General features: G+C 41.0%; 1 protein-coding gene across 3 annotated transcripts in view; it reads right to left on the bottom strand.

Moving 5' to 3' along the window:
* Positions 1 to 20,352, bottom strand: part of CCDC9 (coiled-coil domain containing 9) — a 140,351-nt gene that overhangs the window by 113,213 nt on the left and 6,786 nt on the right. For 2 of the 3 annotated variants that reach the window (XM_073599010.1, XM_073599011.1), the window contains exons 3-9: positions 19,963 to 20,067; positions 14,590 to 14,733; positions 11,558 to 11,992; positions 11,373 to 11,456; positions 5,396 to 5,566; positions 2,057 to 2,238; positions 957 to 1,009 (exon numbers count right to left, since the gene is read on the bottom strand). In XM_073599010.1, coding sequence (XP_073455111.1) covers positions 957 to 1,009; positions 2,057 to 2,238; positions 5,396 to 5,566; positions 11,373 to 11,456; positions 11,558 to 11,992; positions 14,590 to 14,733; positions 19,963 to 20,067 — 1,174 coding nt within the window. The remainder of the gene's footprint in view (positions 1 to 956; positions 1,010 to 2,056; positions 2,239 to 5,395; positions 5,567 to 11,372; positions 11,457 to 11,557; positions 11,993 to 14,589; positions 14,734 to 19,962; positions 20,068 to 20,352) is intronic. The other variant, XM_073599012.1, reaches the window with a different exon arrangement.

Genomic DNA, 20,352 nt, shown 5'->3' with positions numbered 1-20,352 from the left:
GTCCTCTTCTCGAGTCATCCACCGTCGCTCTGTGCCCCTCTCCCCTGCCGAGTCCCCCATAGCAAGCTGCTTGCTATGAGGTCGTGCCTGCCTGCTCGCTCCCCAGCCCCACTCTCTATGTCCATAAGACACAGAGCATGGCTCACATGGCTCAGCTCTGCCCCTGCATCACTGGCAGTGATTGACAGCAGCAGGAGCCATTGGCTCCTGCATCTCAGCCAATGAGGAGGGAAAGACCAGGAGGAGCCGCTGCTCTCATGCACATTGCTGGATCAAGATCGGGCTTAGGTAAGTATTAGAGGGGCTGGGGGGGGGGGGGGGGGGGGGATGCTGCACACTGAAGCTTTTTTTTTTTTTTTTTTTTTTTACCTAAATGCATAGAATAAATGAAGGTTAAAAACCTTCAGCCTTTACAACCACTTTAATAAGAGGTGTATCTAAAGGTTTCTTGGTAAACTTCATAAGATGCTGCTGTATCTATCAGTACAAAATATACACTGCAACAGTAATTACTATGAATAGTATGTGATTTCCCATACATGCAAAAACTATGCACAATTCTATCGTCTAATAGACAAATAAATTTTTATTAAAATGCTACTTTGCACAGACCAACCGACAGCCATAAACTTTTTTTTGTGTCCCTACATACAGTATATATTTAGTTCACTTTGAGGTAAAATTGCACAATCCAGTTGTAATGTGTACTGCTATAATAGGACACTGTCAGGTGACAAGTTAGGACAATTCAAAATTTTTAGTGGTTACAGAACAGGAATAGAGGGGCGATCTCCCAATGGGGCACTTGTGGGACAGGGAATGAAATTTCCTCAATGGGACAAATTTGCCCTAACGTCCTTTACGCCCTTTACTATACATGTCAAAAAAAAAAAAAAAAACTCCAACCTTCCATCACTCTAGTCAAAACAGGAAAGCTAACAGAAAATCACACTTGCCTCTTCTGCCCATTGGTTCATCCTCTACATGAGGGGTGGATCCTTCTTTAAACCTGCCAAGCAAAATATGAAGTCAGAACTAGTTAAAGATTACTGAAGTAGACCAAGTTCTGCGAATCACATCAAAATACTGCCGCCATTCCACTATCAATTACCTATGCATTCCGAAAAGCAAAGCAATTTTTTAAAAGCCAGAATGTATATGCTATTTAGTGGATGGTAAAGGGTTGACGTATGGGATCACACATGTTCTGCTGGTAGCATTGTAGTATTTAACACCATTTACATCTTTCTGGGAGTGATCATTTTATGTACTGAAGTTTAGCTAAAAATAACATACAGCTTGACCTAGCTTACCTGTACTGAAGTATGTCCTACGTCTTGCAGGCTAATGGATCCTGTAGAAACTTTAATTGCAGGGATTCCCCGTCTACCTTCTGTCTCTGAACGTCCTGCATGCAGGCAAGTTAAAAGCTTCAGGTCTCCAGGCAAAATTCAATAGAAAAAAAATTCCCAATGGGAACCCGCCCTCTCCTCCCCTCTCATTCTTCGAAAAAAAGGGCTTTTATTGCTTCCACTGCCTGTAAAACTATCAGTGAATGGGGGAGAATCTGATCCATTCACAGATTGTGTTATAGTAAGTGAAAGCGGTAAAAAATTTTCTCAGTGGATGAGGAGGGAAGAGGGGGCAGGTCACCAACAAGAACATTTATTTATATTTTTTTAAATGAAAGCTATTAATTCCCTGTGTGCCATAAATTCGGAGACAGGAAGAGGACGGGGCATTCTTGTACTGGATACAGCCTGCATGACATGGGAAATACTTTATTACAGGTAAGTTAGGTCACAAAAGCTGTAGGGCTAAAAATAATTTTAAGTTAAACATTAACTTTAATATATGTTTTAGATGAAGTCAGGAGTAAAAATTGATATTTTAGATATTTGATGTTTATGTCTTACTGTATATAATGGTACATCGAAAATGGTGGTTTAGTTCTAATTTTTGGATGTCGTGTCATAATATACTACCAATCTAGGGACACAGATTTAAGATTTATTTAAAAACCAAATTCAAAACAAAGGATAGTCCTGCGTCATACATAGTGTCTGTTTTCTCTGCATCCCACTCCCTCTTCCACTGGCCGGTAGGCTTTCGATGTCGTGCCAGTCTCTCTTGGTCGATCTGTTCCCGCTCTTGCTTCCAGCGCATATATTCTGCTCTCTCTCTTCCTGTCATTGACAAGGTCATATCCACTTGATTTTTTCCTCCAGGTCTTCTCACCTTTTGAATAGAAAATAATTGTTAGCCACAGGGTCCTATAACAAAGCCTAACTATTGTACTTAAAGCTGAACAGTATAACCTGCAGAAAGGACTCCTATTTCTAGCCACACATGACAGCCCAGTAACCTATTTTTTGCTGTATTTAAAGAATATATAAACCCAACCTTTCATATTCTAGACATGTGTCTGCTGTACCATGTATTTCTATGAATAAGTATCCAGTTCTCTGTTTTCCTAACAAAACCTGACCACACTAGGCATAAAGCCTTGTACACACGGTCAGATTATTGGACACATTTGTCAGTTTTTTGTTGGTTGCTAGTCTCAAATCGAAAGCCAAGAGGGTACTAACCATCAGAAAATTTTCGGACGACAGAATTCAACGTCAGAGGTGACGTAACGTGTCGAATTGTTTTGTATGTGTTCTTTCATTTCTGAGCATGCATAGTCTTGCTCTTCAGAATTTTTTGGCAGAAAACCGTACTAACAAAAAAGAAAAATCAGACGTTGTGGTCACATCAGACAAAAATGAAAATCTGCAGATTGTTAATCGGACGAAATTTAACTTCAGATTTTCTGACCATGTGTATGGGCGTTAAGAGCACAGGCTGGTCAGTTGTCTAGCAGTGCTGAGAACTCAGCCTGCTTCCAGGCTATACAATTGCTATAAAGTTCAGCTTAGTGCTGGAAAAGGGTGTCCTTCCTGAATCAGGAAATACCAGTTTTGCAACCCATACGTGCCCCACAGTTCATGTGTCCCTGTGTGCAGGCAGCTTGTTTCCTCCTCATCAACAGAGGAGAGACTGACAGACATATTTATCTGCTATTAGCCTGCCTGACGTTTCACGGCACCTGCATTAGGCCCCGCCCCCTCCCCAGACCCACCATGGGGGGGGGGGGGGGTGGCAGAGCAGAGAAAATACAGCCACAGTAACAAACTTTCAGCAGTATAATAGCGGGACCCTATCTCCCCCACGGGGGGGGGGGGGTAATGTAAGGGTCCCATCAGGGGAAGAAAAAATACATTTTTTGCAGCTTTTCCTACCTTGCAAAAATCTGCTTCCACACGCTGTACAGCCAGGCACAGAACTGAGCAAACAGTGAGACAACAGAGTAAGGTATATGCATAGACTCCATCTAGTGGAGATTTTAAGGCATGACAACATTTTTCCTTCAATGAAAGAAATGTATAGAGGTTTTTAATATCCAAGTCTCTCTTTCCTTACCTTGTCCTCGCCGCAAGATCTTGCTGATTTAACAGAAAATCCAGCTTTCACCCATCATGGCGGGTTACGTTTAACAAACCTTCAAGGACTGGGTCTGTTAAAAACGGGGTCCAACTGCTTCGGGCCTTGTATAGCACCCCACATCAGGAAGATTGAGGTAATGTAACAAGACCTAAGCCCTGGGTTCCTGGGGTCCAGCCCTACTAAGAGAGGCATTACAGGCAAAGCCTCATGCTTTGGATACGAGATCCCAGGTATCATCCATTTTAGGCCTCAGTGGCACTTCTGGATGGATCTGGTTTCTTTTTATGGAGGAATTTAAATCCAGCATTGATCCCTCCTGGAGCACCTCAGAGCACTTCTTTACTCGTGACCAACACCTTAAACACTGGCGAAAAAACTAATGTGCTCCTGGAAGGAGGAGGGGTTATATAGGGGAGTATACTTCCTTAATTAGGGTTTACCAGTGTCAACACCTGACGGTAGGCTATAACCCATTGAGTAATTACTTAAGGCTCTGTGTCCCATGATGTACGATAAAGAAAAAGGGGATACATACGCACAGCCAGACTCCCCAGACCAGCCCTGCTGGTCTGTGGATAGTACAGAGAATCATCTCAAAACCCCTGGTGCCCCATTCACCAGGGAGCAAGAAAAGAGGAAAATCCATTTACCTCTTTTTTACCTTAGGGCCAGAGTGTGCAGGTGTCCCAGACCTGCTTCCATGCTTACAGTCTTTTCCCTGGTGACCTAACAGCGCAGGACAAAATGGCTTTCACCATCTTCTCTGTAGCCCTGAAAGGTCGAGCAGTGAGGATCTCGGTCTGGCGCTGTGGAACGGATGCCTCCCCTGAAACAGTGCATGGAGCTTGTAGCCCCGACCACTGGGTATGTGTTTGCTACCAAAAACATGGCTGCTAAGCCACTTCCTCCACTCTGCTTTTCAGGTAGGAGCGCAGACCACTACGCTATTGAGCTGAGCACCAAACTTCAGAACACCATAAGTCTGCACTGTCCCCCGGAAGACATACCAATATCGCACACTGCCAGTGTACCTGAATCTACAGGCATGCGGACAATCAGACTCCTGTGGAGAGAGGGGGTCCCCTGGAGTAAAAATTCAAGACTCCCTTTCCAGGGCAGCCTGAGAAAGCCCAAGCTACCTTCCTCTCCAGGTTCACTGCCCCTGTTCTGGGGGATGCTGTAGCCGAGGGGCCCCTGCCACCTAGCACGAAGGCCAGAGAAAAATATCAATTTTCTTCAGAGTTCCTGTCTGGTCGGAGGAAACAGAAATACTGAGGGACTACTGCCTGTGGGCTGTCTTTTATAATGTGGATCATGTGTTTCTTGTGCTAGGTGGGAGGAGCCTCTCTGTAAGCCGTCGTGGAAGATGACTTGGGAAAAAGTTACTTTCTGACCAACTAAGACATTTAGACAGCCAAACAACTAGTGTTTTCAGGACAGGTCAGGAATAGCAGCCTCCACATTTTTTTCATAACAGGTTTCCTTTAGCACACACAGGTTTTAAACCCTGACTCAAGGATGGAATAAAAAACAAAAGCCATCATGTGGTTTTAAAGCGGAGTTCCACCCAAAAGAGGAAGCTCAGCTTATCTGCCTTTGCCCGCCTCCCTCTGCTGCCAGATTTGGAGGGTACCTGTTAAGCACCACTTCTAAATTGATTTACTGTACATATTTGCTTCTAAAAAGCTTAGCTTTACCTACAGGCACATGCAATGCGTGAAAGTCTTTCTACAGCTCTATACTATATGAGCAGTGGACATAGCTTGCCCTGTAATTCAGCAGGAGCTAGGTACGGCATATCCCCCATACTAGACAAAATGAATTTCAACCATATATTTTAGGAAGACTTTTAGATACCCAAGCAAAAGAAAACTCCTGCCAGCAACTAATAAGCTCAGCTACTTACATGGCTTTCCTTCTCCCGGTCCATACCAGTTTTCACCTTCTCGAAATCAGGGCCTCCCCAGTTTCTGATGTGCCTGCGGCTGCCCTCCTTTCGGTCGACCTCTGCAATAGGACCTGTCCTCCTGGGGTCATCGAGAAAGTTGCGAATTGGATTTTTTTCTCTTACTCCATCCTAGGTGAAATATAAAAATAATTAAACCGAACGGTGTAAACCTGCTGAGAATTTTAAAAAAGCTGCACACTATCTGCATTGAGCTTGCATGTTCTCTCTGTGCCTGTGTTAGTTTCCTTTGGGTACTCAGTTTCTTCCTACGCTCCAAAGATATGCTAGAAGGTATCTAGTAGTATGTGAGATGGGGACCTTAAAATTGTGCTTTTCTTGAGGGCAGGGATGTGACTGTGCAGTATAGATACAAAAACAGTCACTTCCAGCGCTAATAGGTCTTCCAAGGTGTGGAGTAACAGATGTCAGATGAAATGGTGGTGTGAAAGGTATATGTGGTATCCAAAACTGGGTGGATGCTGCCTTCCTCAGATGGGGTAGCCTAGCTCTGAGGAAGGGGGTGTGCCCCGAAACGCATTAGCGGCACTCCTTGTTCTGTGCATGTCCATGCATTGTTTTTATGGCCTTTTGTCAGTTGCATTTTGTGCAAAAAACATTATTAAATTATCTTTAGTAATGCACTGGGTGTGCGCACCTTCCATTTCTGTTTTTCTTGAATGTGCAGTATGTAAAACACTGCATAAATTGGCAGCGCTATATTAATGCCTGTGATAAATATATTTAACAACTAGTAATGGGGCAGAATTTAAAAAAAATTATATATCTATATATATAGATATAGATATATATATCTATATATATATAGATATATATATCTATATCTATATATATAGATATATATATCTATATCTATATCTATATCTCTATATATCTATATCTCTATATATCTATATCTCTATATATCTATATATATATATATATATATATATATATATATATATATATATATATATATATATATATATATATATATATATATATATATATATATATATATATATATATATATATATATATATATACACCAACACACTTAAAACAGTATAATTATTCCGACAAACAGTTTTTGGCTATAGAGTTAAAAAACACACATAATACATGGAATGTATGGTAACCTTGTAATGTTCCCTTTGATTCTTTTTTTTTTTTTTTGTGAGCGGGTACTTCATAATGGAAGCAATAATTCAGTTTTCTATTGCAATATATAAAGGCATGCAGTAGATCATTCCAATGCCAAAATAGTTACCTTAAAGAATGTCAAGTATGACTGAGCTTAGTATATACAGCCTTACTTGCGGTTATAAAGTGGATATAAAAAGTCTACACACCCCCTATAAAAATACCAGGTTTTTGAGTAATAAATAAATATATATATATATATAACCAAGATAAATGACCTATAATCTGTGCAATTCAAATAAAAACAAATTGAAATCTTTAAAAGGGGAAAAATACTTTCTTGATGCATCTTTTGATTTTATGACAGCATTCAGTCTTTTAGCATAATCTATCAGCATGCCTTGAAAAAGTAATCATACCCCTTGAAATTTTCCACATTTTTTCATGTTACAACCAAAAACGTAAATGTATTTTATTGGGATTTTATGTGATAGAATAACACAAAGTGGCACATAATTGTGAAGTGGAAGGAAAATGATAAAATGATTTTCCAAATGTTTTACAAATAAATATGTGAAAAGTGTGGCATGCATTTGTATTTGGCCCCCTTTACTCTGATACCCCGAAGTAAAATCTAGTGGAACCAATTACCTTCAGAAGTCACCTAATTAGTAAATAGAGTCCACCTGTGTGTAATTTAATCTCAGTATAAATACAGCTGTTCGGTGAAGCCCTCAGAGGTTGGTTAGAACCTTAGTGAACAAACAGCATGGTGAAGGCCAAGGAACACACCTGACAGGTCAGGGATGAATTTGTGGAGAAGTTTAAAGCAGGGTTAGGTTATAAAACAAATATTCCAAGCTTTGAATATCTCACAGAGCACTGTTCAATCCATTATCGGAAAATGGAAAGAGTATGGAACAACTGCAAACCTACCAAGGCATGCCTGTCCACCTAAACTGACAAGCTGGGCAAGAAAAGCATTATTCAGAGAAGTAGCTAAGAGGCCCGTGGTAACTCTGGAGGAGCTGCAGAGATCCACAGCTCAGGTGGGAGAATCTGTCCACAGGACAACTATTAGTCGTGCACTCCACAAATCTGGCCTTTATGGAAGAGTGGCAAGAAGAAAGCCTTTGTTGAAAGAAACTCATAAGAAGTCCCGTTTGTAGTTTGTGAGAAGCCATGTGGGGAATACAGCAAACATGTGGAAAAAGGCATCTCACCACTGCTTTGTTTATACTATTGCCTCTACCTGGGCATTCCCCAACTCCCAAAACACACAACTTTGGATCCATTTTCAATCCTAATTTAAAGATCTTATTTATAGATTCTAGTATTTCTGTCCAGTATCGGAATAGTTTTGGGCATTTCCATATCATATGGATCAGGTCCCCAGTGTTCTGACATCTTGGGCAATTGGCATCCACCCTCCGCCCAAATTCAAACAATCTTTTTGTTGTATAATAGGTCCTGTGTAGGAGCATTAAGTGTGAAAGCTTCTGCGCGGGTGAGACCGAGACCTGATGTCCTCCCTCCAGTATCTTTTTCCACTGTTCGTCCGGTATATTGCCCACGTCCCTTTCCCATTTACTTCTACACTTGAGCTTTTCTGGTCTCTCCATACTACCTCTGCATATATATGGGTACATTTCTGCTATGGAACCACTAGGTCCTTCCAAACTACCCATTCTGTGAAGAATAGGAGAATGGCTCCACCTCGGGCCCTGTTCCCCAAATTGAGCCTTTAGGGCATGCCTAATTTGTAGATAGTTGTAGTACGAGTGGTTCGGGATATCGAATTCCTCCTTTAATGAGGAGAATGTTTTAAGTGTGCTACCATTATACAATTGAGCCAATTTGACTATTCCCTTTGTTTCCCAAGTCTTTATTTTCCCCATTGATATTACTTCTTGTAGGTTCTTATTATCCCAGAGGGGGGCATACCTAGCTATTCCTCCCATACCTTCCAGAGTTTTAATGGATTTCCAAACTTTTGTTATTATTTTAACCGTAGGGGGTCTAAAGGCAAAAGAATTTGCCTCCAGCACCTCCACTAATGTTTCATGTGGCGCTCTTGTGGTCATTATACCCTCATTATTATTATCCCCTGACCCTATGTGCTGTAACTGAGCCGCTAGAAAATAACACCGGGGGTGTGGAACCGCCATACCCCCTTCACCCCACATAGTTTCAATTGTATTCAGGTCTGGGCCATTCCAGAACTTTGATCTTCTAATAGTACAACCATACCATTGATGATTTGGGGGTATGTTTTGGGTTGTTGTGCTTTGCAGATGACTGAAGATTTTGTGCCAAAATTGACTAATGTTTGAAACTATGGGGTAAAGGTGTAGCGCTATTAAAAAGGAGAAAACAATAATGTGCAAAAGTTCATATAATCAATGCTGAAGAATGTTTGAAACTGTTCATAAGTCCCTCCAACCTTGACTAAAGCACAAGTTCCAGTTGAAGAAAAACAGTCCCAAAGCATAATGCTGTCACCATCATGCTTCATTGTGGACATGGTGTTTTTTTGTGATGCACAGTGTTGGTTTTGTACTAAACATACTTTTTAGAATTATGGCCTAATAGTTCAATCTTAGTCTCATCAGACCAGAACATATTTTCCCACATGCTTTTGGCAGACTTGATGTAGGATTTTGCAAAATGTAGCCGGGCTTAGATGTTTTTCTTAGTAAGAAAACTCTTTTGTCTTGCCACCCTACCCCACAGCCCAGACATATGAAAAATAAGGGAGATTGTTGTGCAAACTACTGACTCCAATTAGCCTTCATTGAAGTAATAGGTCTATGGGTTCACTTACTTTTTCCTTTAGCACTGACAATTTTTAATGGGTGTGTTCAATAAAGACACGAGAAGTTAGAATTGTTTGTGCGTTATCAGCTTAAGCACATGGGGGGGTTATTTACGGAAGGCAAATCCACTTTGCACTACAAGTACACTTGAAAGTGCAGTTGATCTAAATCTGAAGGGTAGATCTGAAATGAGGGGAAGCTCTGCTGATTTTATCATCCAATCATGTGCAAGCTAAAATGTTGTTTTTTTATTTTCCTTGCATGTCCCCCTCGGATCTACAGCGACTTTACTTCCAAGTGCACTTGTAGTGCAAAGTGGATTTGCCTTTCGTAAATAACCCCCATTGTGTTTGTCTATGGTTGTGACTTAGAGGAAGACCAGATCACATTGTATGGCAAATTACTGCAGTTAATTCCAAGGGGTTCACATACTTTTTCTTGTCGCTGTATTTTTCTTAACCTCTCTGACTCTAAGGGCGCAGATATATGCTATAAGTAAACTTCAATATTAATCTTTATATGTATGCTACCACAGGTATAACAATTTAGACAGAATATACAATTTCCTAAATAATGGTAATTAATTACTGGTTCTTTTTAAAGGGTCAGGCCACTTCACTTAATATTAATATTTTTTAGTTTTGGAGTAGAAGGATATGAGAACACCCTGTCAGGTTTTTATTGGCGTCTCTTCTCATTGAGGGGATTCACCCTTACTTTGTCCCAGTTACCGTCGTCACTGAAAGAAAATCCCAAATGTGGGCTGTCAACAGAACAGGAATAAAGGTTAACTCTTCCAATGGGGACACTAGTTCTGGTAACAACTAATTTCCTCTCGCCAAGTTGTAAATATTCTCACTGAGAAACACTGGGTATTGCTAGGTTCTAGGTCATCAACTTGTGATAGCTCTTAGGCCATCTTCTGACCGAATCCGATTTTGAAACTGCGTGACTTCACTTTAACCACTTAAGGACCGAGCCTCTTTTTGAGATTTGCTGTTTACAAGTTAAAGACAGTATTTTTTTTGAGAATAGAGAATAAAATGGCAATATGCAATACTCTGTCACATCGTATTTGCGCAGCGATCTTACAAGTGCACTTTTTTGGAAAAAACAGTAAAGTTAGCCCTTTTTTTTTTATATTGTAAAAGATAATGTTACGCCGAGTAAATTGATACCCAACATGTCATGTTTCAAAATTGCGCCCGCTCGTGGAATTTCGACAAACTTTCACCCATAAAAATCTCCACAGGCAACGTTTAAAAAATTTCACAGGTTGCGTGTTTTGAGTTACAGAGGGGGTCTATGGATAGAATTATTGCTCTCGCTCTACCGATCGTGGTGATACCTCACGTGTGTGTGGTTTGAACACTGTTTTCTTATGCGGGCGCTACTCACATATGCATTCGCTTCTGCACGCGAGTTTGGCGGGACAGGCCGTGTTTAAAAAAATTTTTTTTTTCTTATTTATTTTACCTTTTATTTTTACACTGTTCTTTAAAAAAATTGTGTCATTTTTATTCCTATTACAAGGAATGTAAACATCCAATTCTCAACTGCCACTGCTGCAGAGGGACTTTGAATCCCAATGACGACACTGCACTTGCATTCTGTTGTTTACTTCCTCCAGCACCACGATGGTAGCTCCATTCCTCCATATAAACCTGGGGCAAGAGGATGAGCTGGTGCATGCCACACTGACTGCAGTTGCAATGCTTTGCAGGCCTGAATGCTAAAAATTATAGATGCACTTTAATTTTTTTATCAACGTGGGTGCATTTAATTTTTCTTAAGGGTGGACTATGCCTTTAAAGTGTGCTAAAGTGGTTTCTCAAGTAACATTAGAACATGAAATGGGCACAGCTGACAGATCATACAGAGAGCCCTGTTCCTTAGGTGATGCAATAGATCAGAGGGTAATGCAAGTAAAAAAAAAAGTTTTTCCTTTAGTCATCTTTTTTTTTTTGGTAAATACACACCCTTTGGCTCCTTTCATACTCTGCAATTTTTTCCATCTCCTCGTTCATCTTTTCTATATTCTGCTTTCTTTTCTCCTCCCATTCCTGGTTAAAAAACAAACAAAAAAAAAAAATCATCTATGAACAAAATCTATTTAGTTATAAATTTAAAAGCTAAACAATAGATGACAAGATAATTGGTATACCTTGACCTTTCTGTCAGATCCCTCTAAGTTTCCACCATGACCACCACCTCTGACTGGCGTGCCTTCACCTCTGACTGGCGTGCCTTCACCTCTGACTGGCGTGCCTTCACCTCTTCCTCTGGCTGCACCTCTTCCGCCTCTAGGAATCGCTGCCCACTGGTCTGATGGAGGGCCTTCTTTAGCTACCCATGGACTTCCCTTTGGCCCTTCTGCACCTTGGCTCCTCCTACCTCTTGCTGGCCTTTCAGGTGTGTGGGTGTAGTCACCATCTATTTTGAAAGGGTCTCCTGGTCTGTCAAAATGTGGGCTCCGCCCTCCTGCGTGAACTCCTGTTCGGCCACTTGTCCTTTGGGTGGGGCTTTTTGGAGAGGTTTCGGTACGAGTAGGGGTGTGTGAGCCTCGAGGAGAATTACTATCACTTACAATTCTTTTCTCCTGTAATATGGAGAAAAAAAACACAAGCATGCTAAAACAATACCGAAGGTGCATTGCTATATTTCTAAATACCAAACCATCATGATAACTTTAGCAGGGTTCTTAATCCAACAGTTTCTTTTAGACATTTACATCCTTTGGCTTCATGCACACTGGTTTAGTGTAAATGCAGTTTCTCCTGACAGGAGAGTCAGCATTACAAACTCACCTAAGCTGAACCATTTTAGGGGTGTTTAGCAGCATTTGGAGTTTGGGAATTTACTTAATTGGCCAGAATTTTAATTTATTCTGGCCATTGAAATGAATAAATGCTGACTTGCTAAGTAACAACGTTGTTTTTTTAACTTTTCACCAAGGTGATGGTGGTGTTTTTACCCAGAGGTTTTTTTGTATTTGTAAATTCAATAAAATTATCCCGTGATTAAGCTGCATGGTACTGCTGTGACTTCCTATTTTGGGTTCTTTTCCCCTCAAATCCTTTTAACTGCGTTTGGGTCACTTGGATCATGCCCCCAATTTGAGGGGAGTCAGCAATCACCAGGGATGCTGTCTAGTTGGCTTATCAAAGCCTGACAGTGATAACCACTAGTGAGAGACTGGGTATTTCCCTTTTTTTGTAGTTCTAAGGACACAAGGAAAAAAGTAAAGATAAACTATACATTCCTGAGAGATATACGAAAGGAAAATGAAGGCCACTTTGGTCCCTACTCAAGCATAAAAGATATATGAGGCCAACATCAGCATTGCTGGTTAAAACCCAATGCCCATCTCCAACACAGAACAATAGGTTGAAAGTAAGGCTGGATTCACACCTATGCATTTTTAGTGCTTTTTGCATATTTGCACTACAGAACAAGTTCCATAGGAAACCATGATAAATGGACTGTAGTACAAATCTGCAAAATGCAAAAAGCACTAAAAATGCATAGGTGTGAATCCAGCCTTAATCACACTTGTCAAATACTGCAGAGTCTGATGTGTTAATTTACTCTTTGAAAAAAATACAAATCTGAAGTGCTGCAACAGTTTTCAATTTGTGACTTCTTATAGTAAATATAATTTACAAGTTTTAGCAGAACAAGAAGTACGTAGTGTTATTCTCACTGATACCCACATTTGTACCCCACCAACCAATTAACAACACTGCATTGTGAGGTGAGCATGGTTTCATTTGGTTGTAAACCCGATTCATGAAATTTGAGCTGGGCACATATATCTGCAGTGTTTTCTTAGCTCTCTTCAAAACACTAAGTCCAGTGGCTTTCTCCTGCTCCGTTCTTCTGTTATCAGCCTGATAACTTGATAAGTTCTCCGGCACATGAGATAAAACCAGCCTGAAATTTGTGTGGGAGAGGTTGCTAGAAATAGATTAGCAGACAGCTAAACTATTCACAGAACAGCTCTGAGAGTCTCTGCCTATGTGGAGAGGGGGTGTGTTCCTTTCCTCCAACCAACTGTCTTGGCTGTATGCCCAGACTTCACACTCAGTGCTGAACAGGAAGAGAAAATCTCTAACACAATCTGAACTTTCTAAAGAATATATAAAGCTGAAGACAGCAGATATACATGTAAACTTATGTAGGGAGATTTGTTTCATCTCTGTGTATCATCTGAGGCTGTTCACTTCATTGGGTATATGTGAGGGTTTACATCCACTTTAATGTCACCTATGTGCCAAGATGACACTCTCAAAAGGCACCCGTTTTTTTTTTTTTTTTTTTTTTTTAGGTTTTCTTATTGGCAGGGAAATAATAACTAATTGGCATGATGGGCGCAAAGTTATTTTTCTCAGAGGAACCATCTCTTCTTTTGTGTTATATTGTATAAGGAAATTAGAAATTTTGATTGCCATGATGCGTGTATGGTGCGGATGTCGACCAAGAACTGTTTTTATTTACTAGTCATGCGCAACAGACCTCAGGACAAGGGCAAAGTGCTCTTTTATAGTCCGCTATTGTAAATTAGTGTCTTATTGGAAATAAGTAAAGTAGCTGCAGCTGCTGGGACATGTTCCACTTGTATTTAGGGTGGAATGTGTAACATGTGACATGTTCCAAAAGGTGATCTTATCCTTTAACCTGATCTTTATGGTGTGCCCCTCCCTGTGGTCTTCATGGGGTGTCCAACTCCCACCCCGTAAAACTGGAAGAAAATGGAAAAGAAGTCCCAGGCTGATCTGGAGCGGAAGTGTTTAGGGATGGGTAGGACAAGTAGTGGGGCGTTTTTTTAACACAATGCATAAAATGCATTAGGGTAAAAACCTTTTGACGTTAGAACCACTATAACACTTCATATAACAAAGATAAAAGAAAAAAAAAATAACATACTTATTACCACCAATCTCCTTTTTTTGGATGCTTCCTAGTATGGTGCAATGCAGCGATTTCCTCCCCTGGTTACAACATTAAGTTGAGAGGCAGTTTTATGCCATGGAAGCATTAAGCAAACACAGGTATTTATCCCCAGATGAAAGTCAATGTCACCAATACCCAGCTCTCCTCACAGTAACAGTCGTGGTACTTGGGTGCACAGCTGTGCTCATTGTTATTTGCACACGACTTATAAAAGTACATCAAGATGCAGGAAAAGGTTCTCACCCCAGCAGATACATCTAGTGTTATTGAGAAATTCTCCTTTTCTTTTCGTGCTTTGTCTGGCTCGCCATCGGGAATTTTGACTTTTCTTGGAGTGGTCACAGCCATGCCCTCTTGCTCTGCCCTTTTCCGGTCCTCCTCAATCAGCTAGAAGAAAAAAAGGCAAGGCATTATTGCATTCCAAATCTGTGATATCTGAGGGGAAAAAAAAAACCCAACAAGCTTTGGTGCACCAATGAGAGTAAAAAATAAATAAATAAATAAATAAATAGTATAGTTTATATGGACATTTCAGGCAGACTAAGAATAACACACCTTATACCCAGGCAGGTCTGTTGTGTCTCCAGTAAACTAAAAAAAAAAATGCATAAAAAGTAGTAGTAAACCGCTAGCGGTAGAGCCAAAAAAAGTGGTAGTAAAAAACTACTTCTTTAAATGAGCAGGTTTGTGCCATAATGTGTTAATAATTTAGTAACCATTCAAACAGAGTCCTCCAGCGCTGAGCTGTCACCGCTCCCAACACTTCCATCTTTACCTGTTCTTCCTTCCGGGTTCACGCACTTATCATGCCATGCATTGAGAGCGTGAGCCAGTGAGGTCATCGGCTGGAGCTGATGTAAAGGTCTCCTAAACAGCATACGTTTAGGATATATTCATGGTACCTACAGGTAAGGCTTATTATCAGTAAGTGTTTACTCCCACTTTAAGGAGACCCAATAGTGATGAAAAAGCAAAAACAGCTTCAACTAATGTAAGCTGAGTTGAACACAAACAGCAAAAGTTGTAACACACCTGCAGACACCCAGATAAATACATTTAGGGCAAAATGGGCCCTTAATGTATTTCAGCAGCATTGTAAAATGTCAAAACAGAGCAACCATATCTGCAGATTTTTTTTTTTTTTTTTTGCATTAACCTATCCTGCATAAGCTTGATATTGACAAAAAGTGAAGCAGTCTGCAGGCAGATGTGCTCTGTGTAAAACCTTCCAACTGGCAAATTGCTGCATCAAGAAGTGGAGTCATATCAAATATATGTTTTTTTTTTTCCTCGCAGTAAGTTGTCAGATTAGTTCCAAGATTTTAGGCCTCCCAGGAGGTTGCTACAATAGTCTGCCGCAAGTATGCACTCTATACTGTGGTTGCACACTATGGTGAATGGATCTAAGAAAGCAATCTCCAGCACTGCAATGTCAGCACTGTCCTCCATCACCATAACGTACATAGTCTCCCATTCTTCTCCCAGGTTCACAGTTTTTGGCCATTCTGATTGGCTGGGCCCAGGTAACATACTGTATCTCACAAAAGTGAGTACAACTCACATTTTTGGAAATATTTTATTACATCTTTTCATGTGACAACACTGAATAAATGACATTTTGCTACAATGTAAAGTAGTGAGTGTACAGCTTGTATAACAGTGTAAATTTTCTGTGGCCTCAAAATAACTCAACACACAGCCATCAATCTCTTAACTGCTGGCAACAAAAGTGAGTACACCCCTAAGTGAAAATGTCCAAATTGGGCCCAATTAGCCATTTTCCCTCCGTGGAGTCATATGACTCATTAGTGTTACAAGGGATCGGGTGTGAATGGGGAGCAAGTGTGTTAAATTTGGTATTATCGCTCTCACTCTCTTATACTGGTCACTGGAAGTTCAACATAGAACCTCATGGCAAAGAACTCTGGGGATCTGAAAAAAAGAATTGCTGCTCTACATAAAGATGGCCTAGGCTATAAGAAGAATGCCAAGACACTTAAACGGAGCTACAGCACGGTGGCCAAGACCATACAGCGGTTTACCAGGACAGGTTCCATTCAGAACAGGTCTCGCCATGGTCGACCAAAAAAAAAGTTGAGTGCATGTGCTCAGCGTCATATCCAGAGGTTTTCTTTGGGGAAAAGAGGTATGAGTGCTGCCAGCATTGCTGCAGAGGTTGAAGGGGTGGGGGTCAGCCTGTTAGTGCTTAGACCATACGCCGCACACTGCATCAAATTGGTCTGCATGGCTGTCATCCCAGAAGGAAGCCTCTTCTAAAGAGGACGCACAAGAAAGCCTGCAAACAGTTTGCTAAAGGCAAGCAGACTAAGGACATGGATTACTGGAACCATGTCCTGTGGTCTGATGAAACAAACATAAACTTATTTGGTTCAGATGGTGTCAAGCGTGTGTGGAGGCAACCAGGTGAGGAGTATGGTGGTGGGAGTGTCATGGTCTGGGGCTGCATGAGTGATGGACTGGCCATCACTCATGAGTGAGGAGCTACAGTTCATTGAGGGAACCATAAATGCCGAGCATAATCCCCTCCCTCCAGAGTTTGGGCCACAGGGCATTATTCCAACATAACAACCCCAAACACACCTCCAAAATGACCACTGCCTTTCTAAAAAAGCTGAGGGTAAAGGTGATGGACTGGCCAAGCATGTCTCCAGATCTAAACCCTATTGCGCTCTTCAACCTTCCATTTGAGGATGCTCAAGGTCTCTAACATCCACCAGCTCCGTGATGTCGCCATGGAGGAGTGGAAGAGGACTCCAGTGGCAACCTGTGACGCTCTGGTGAACTCCATGCCCAAGAGGGTTAAGGCAGTGCTGGAAAATAATGGTGGCCACACAGCATAATGAAACTTTGGGTCCAATTTGGACATTTTCACTTAGGGGTGTACTCACTTTTGTCAGCGGGGTAGACATTAATGGCTGTGTTTAGTTTTGAGGGGACAGCAAATTTACATTGTAGCAAAGTGTAATTTCTTCAGTGTTGTCACATGAAAAGATATAATAAAATATTTACAAAAATGTGAGGGGTGTACTCACTTTTGTGAGATACTGTAACTCCTGCACACAAGTACAAAAAGTTACTTCATCTTAGCACACAATTGTGCCAAGACTGTACAAGGAGCTTAAGAAAAAAGTGGTACTGTCAAAAAAAAACCAGCCATCAGCACTTTTTAACCCCTTGCCGACCGGCTCACGGCGATATACGTCGGCAGAGGGGCACGTACAGGCATATTAATGTACCTGTACGTTGCCCTTTAAGACGTGACATTGTGGGCGTGCGCGTGCCGCGAGCTCAGTGTGATCGTGGGTCCTGCAGACTCAATGTCCGCGGGGATACCCGCGGTCATCTCACGGAGAGGAAAAACGGGGAAATGCTGATGTAAACAAGCATTTCCCAGTTCTGCCTAGTGAAACTGATCACAGCTCCCTGTAATCGGGAGCGGTGATCAGGTGTCGTGTCACACGTAGCCCCCCACCCCCACAGTTATAATCACTCCCTAGGACACACTTAACCCCTGCAGCACCCCCTAGTGGTTAACCCCTTCACCGCCAGTCACATTTACACAGTAATCAGTGCATTTTTAATCGCACTGATCGCTGTGTAAATGTGAATGGTCCCAAAATAGCGCCAAAAGTGTCCGATCTGTCCGCCATAATGTCGCAGTCACAATAAAAATCGCAGATAGCCGCCATTACTAGTAAAAAAAAAAAATATTAATAAAAATGCCATAAAACTATCCCCTATTTCGTAGACGCTCTAACTTTTGCATAAACCAATCAATAAATGCTAATTGTAATTTTTTTTTTACCAAAAATATGTAGAAAAATACATATCGGCCTAAACTGAGGAAAAAAAAGTTTTATATATTTTTTGGGGACATTTATTATAGCAAAAATAAAAAATATTGCGTTTTTTTCAAAATTGTCGCTCTTTTTTTGTTTATAGCGCAAACAATAAAAAACGCAGAGGTGATCAAATACCACCAAAAGAAAGCTCTTAAAAAAGGACATCAATTTTATTTGGGAGCCAAGTCACACGACTGCGCTATTGTCAGTTAAAATGACGCAGTGCCGAATTGCAAAAAACGCTCTGGTCTTTGGGCAGCCAAATGGTCCGGGGCTGGTTAAAGCAATGAATTTACACTTTAACCCTTTCATGCCCAAGCTTATTTCTGACATTTGTTGCTTACAAGTTAAAATCCATATTTTTTGCTAGAAAATTACTTAGAACCCCCAAACCTTATATATATTTTTTAGAAAAGAATAAAATGGCGATCATTGGAACATTTTACGTCACACGGTATTTGCGCAGCGGTCTTTCAAATGCAATTTTTTGGGAACAAAAGACACTTTCATGAATAAAAAAAAAACAAAACCGTAAAGTTAGCCCAATTTTTTTGTATAATGTGAAAGATGAAATTATGCCGAGTAAATAGATGCCCAACATGTCTCACTTTGAAATTGCACACACTCGTGGAATGGCGACAAACTACAGTACCTAAAAATCTCCATAGGCGACGCTTTTAAAAAATTTGACGGTTAGCAGGTTAGAGTTACAGAGGAGATCTTTTGCTAGAAATATTGCTTTCACTCTGACGATCGTGGTGATTCTTCACATGTGTGATTTGAACACCGTTTACATATGCGGGCACGACCTATGCAAGCGGTTTCTTTGCTGCGCAAGCTTGCAGGGACTTGCAGGGAATAAAAAAATCCCTAAAGAGCCGACCGCCCGCTCTAAAAAAAAAACCTTACCGGGGTGATGCCTGCAGCTGCAAGCATCATCACGGTATAACCCCTTAATGCTGAGGCCGCATATGTGCGTACAGTCGGCGCCAAGGGGTTAAGGCCAAGCCCAGAATTGTTTACAACTTCCAGCATTCTACATATTTATTAAGGATAATCACTTTCCCTTACAATGCGTGGGGCTCCTTTTTATATTGAAACTCCATACATTTTAGAAAATTCTACATGTATACACACACACACATATGCCAATCAGTAATAACTTTATGACCACTGACAAGTTAAATGAACGAACATGAACACGAATTATCTTGTTACAATGGCATCTGGAAGTGGGTAGGCTATATTGGACAGCAAGTCCCTGAACTTGATGTGTTGAAAGCAGAAAAAAATGGGCATCGCAGTTGGTGTTGTATGGGTTTGCGTAGCCACAGACCAGTCAGGGTGCCCATGCTGACCCGTGTCCACAGCTAAAAGTGCCCATAACCATCAAAACTGGACTACGGAACAAGATCTGTGGTTAGTTCTCCAAGATATATGGAACAACCTACCTGCCGGGTTCCTTCAAAAACAAGTGTACCTAGAAGAATTGATGCTGTTTTGAAGTCAAAGGGTGGTCACATTCATTTACTTTAAATTTTGTTAATTGATGAAAATAAACCATTAACACTTATTTCTAAAAGCATTCTTAATTTACAGCATTTTTTCCACAGTACTGTATATATACTCACATACACTTATAACACATTTCAATAATAACTACGCCTATAAAAACAACAATGGCAAGAATTATTGTAATGAAGACTAAATGTATGCAAACCCAACACTTATTAGACAACTCTTAATCATCTACCTGATGTCTCTTCACCAAGGCCTCATTCTTCTTGCGCAGGGCTTCAATCTTTCGGTCCAGCTCAGCATCCTTCTCCTCTTTAGACTTCAGATCAACCACAGAGGCCTGCAAGAGCCACACACATCAATCACAGTCTTTCAAAGGCTTAGGACAGCCCCACACATCAGTCAACAATCACATACATAAAAATAGTACATAAAAAACACATAGTAAAAATCCCTCATGGGTCTGCACAGTTCAACAGTGTTCCTGCTTCCTAAGAGGTGATGACTGGAGTACTGTGCAGGGACAGCATCGGACTGCTGGGTATCTGGACCGCAGCACTGTGTGCAAAAGGAGCAGTGGTCTGGCTCTTCAGCGCGCCGAGATAGTGTAGAACTGTATATGCAG

Source organism: Aquarana catesbeiana, linkage group LG09 (assembly GCF_042186555.1).
Source record: "Aquarana catesbeiana isolate 2022-GZ linkage group LG09, ASM4218655v1, whole genome shotgun sequence".
Lineage (NCBI taxonomy): Eukaryota > Metazoa > Chordata > Amphibia > Anura > Ranidae > Aquarana > Aquarana catesbeiana.
This window is presented reverse-complemented; position numbering and strand designations above follow the sequence as displayed.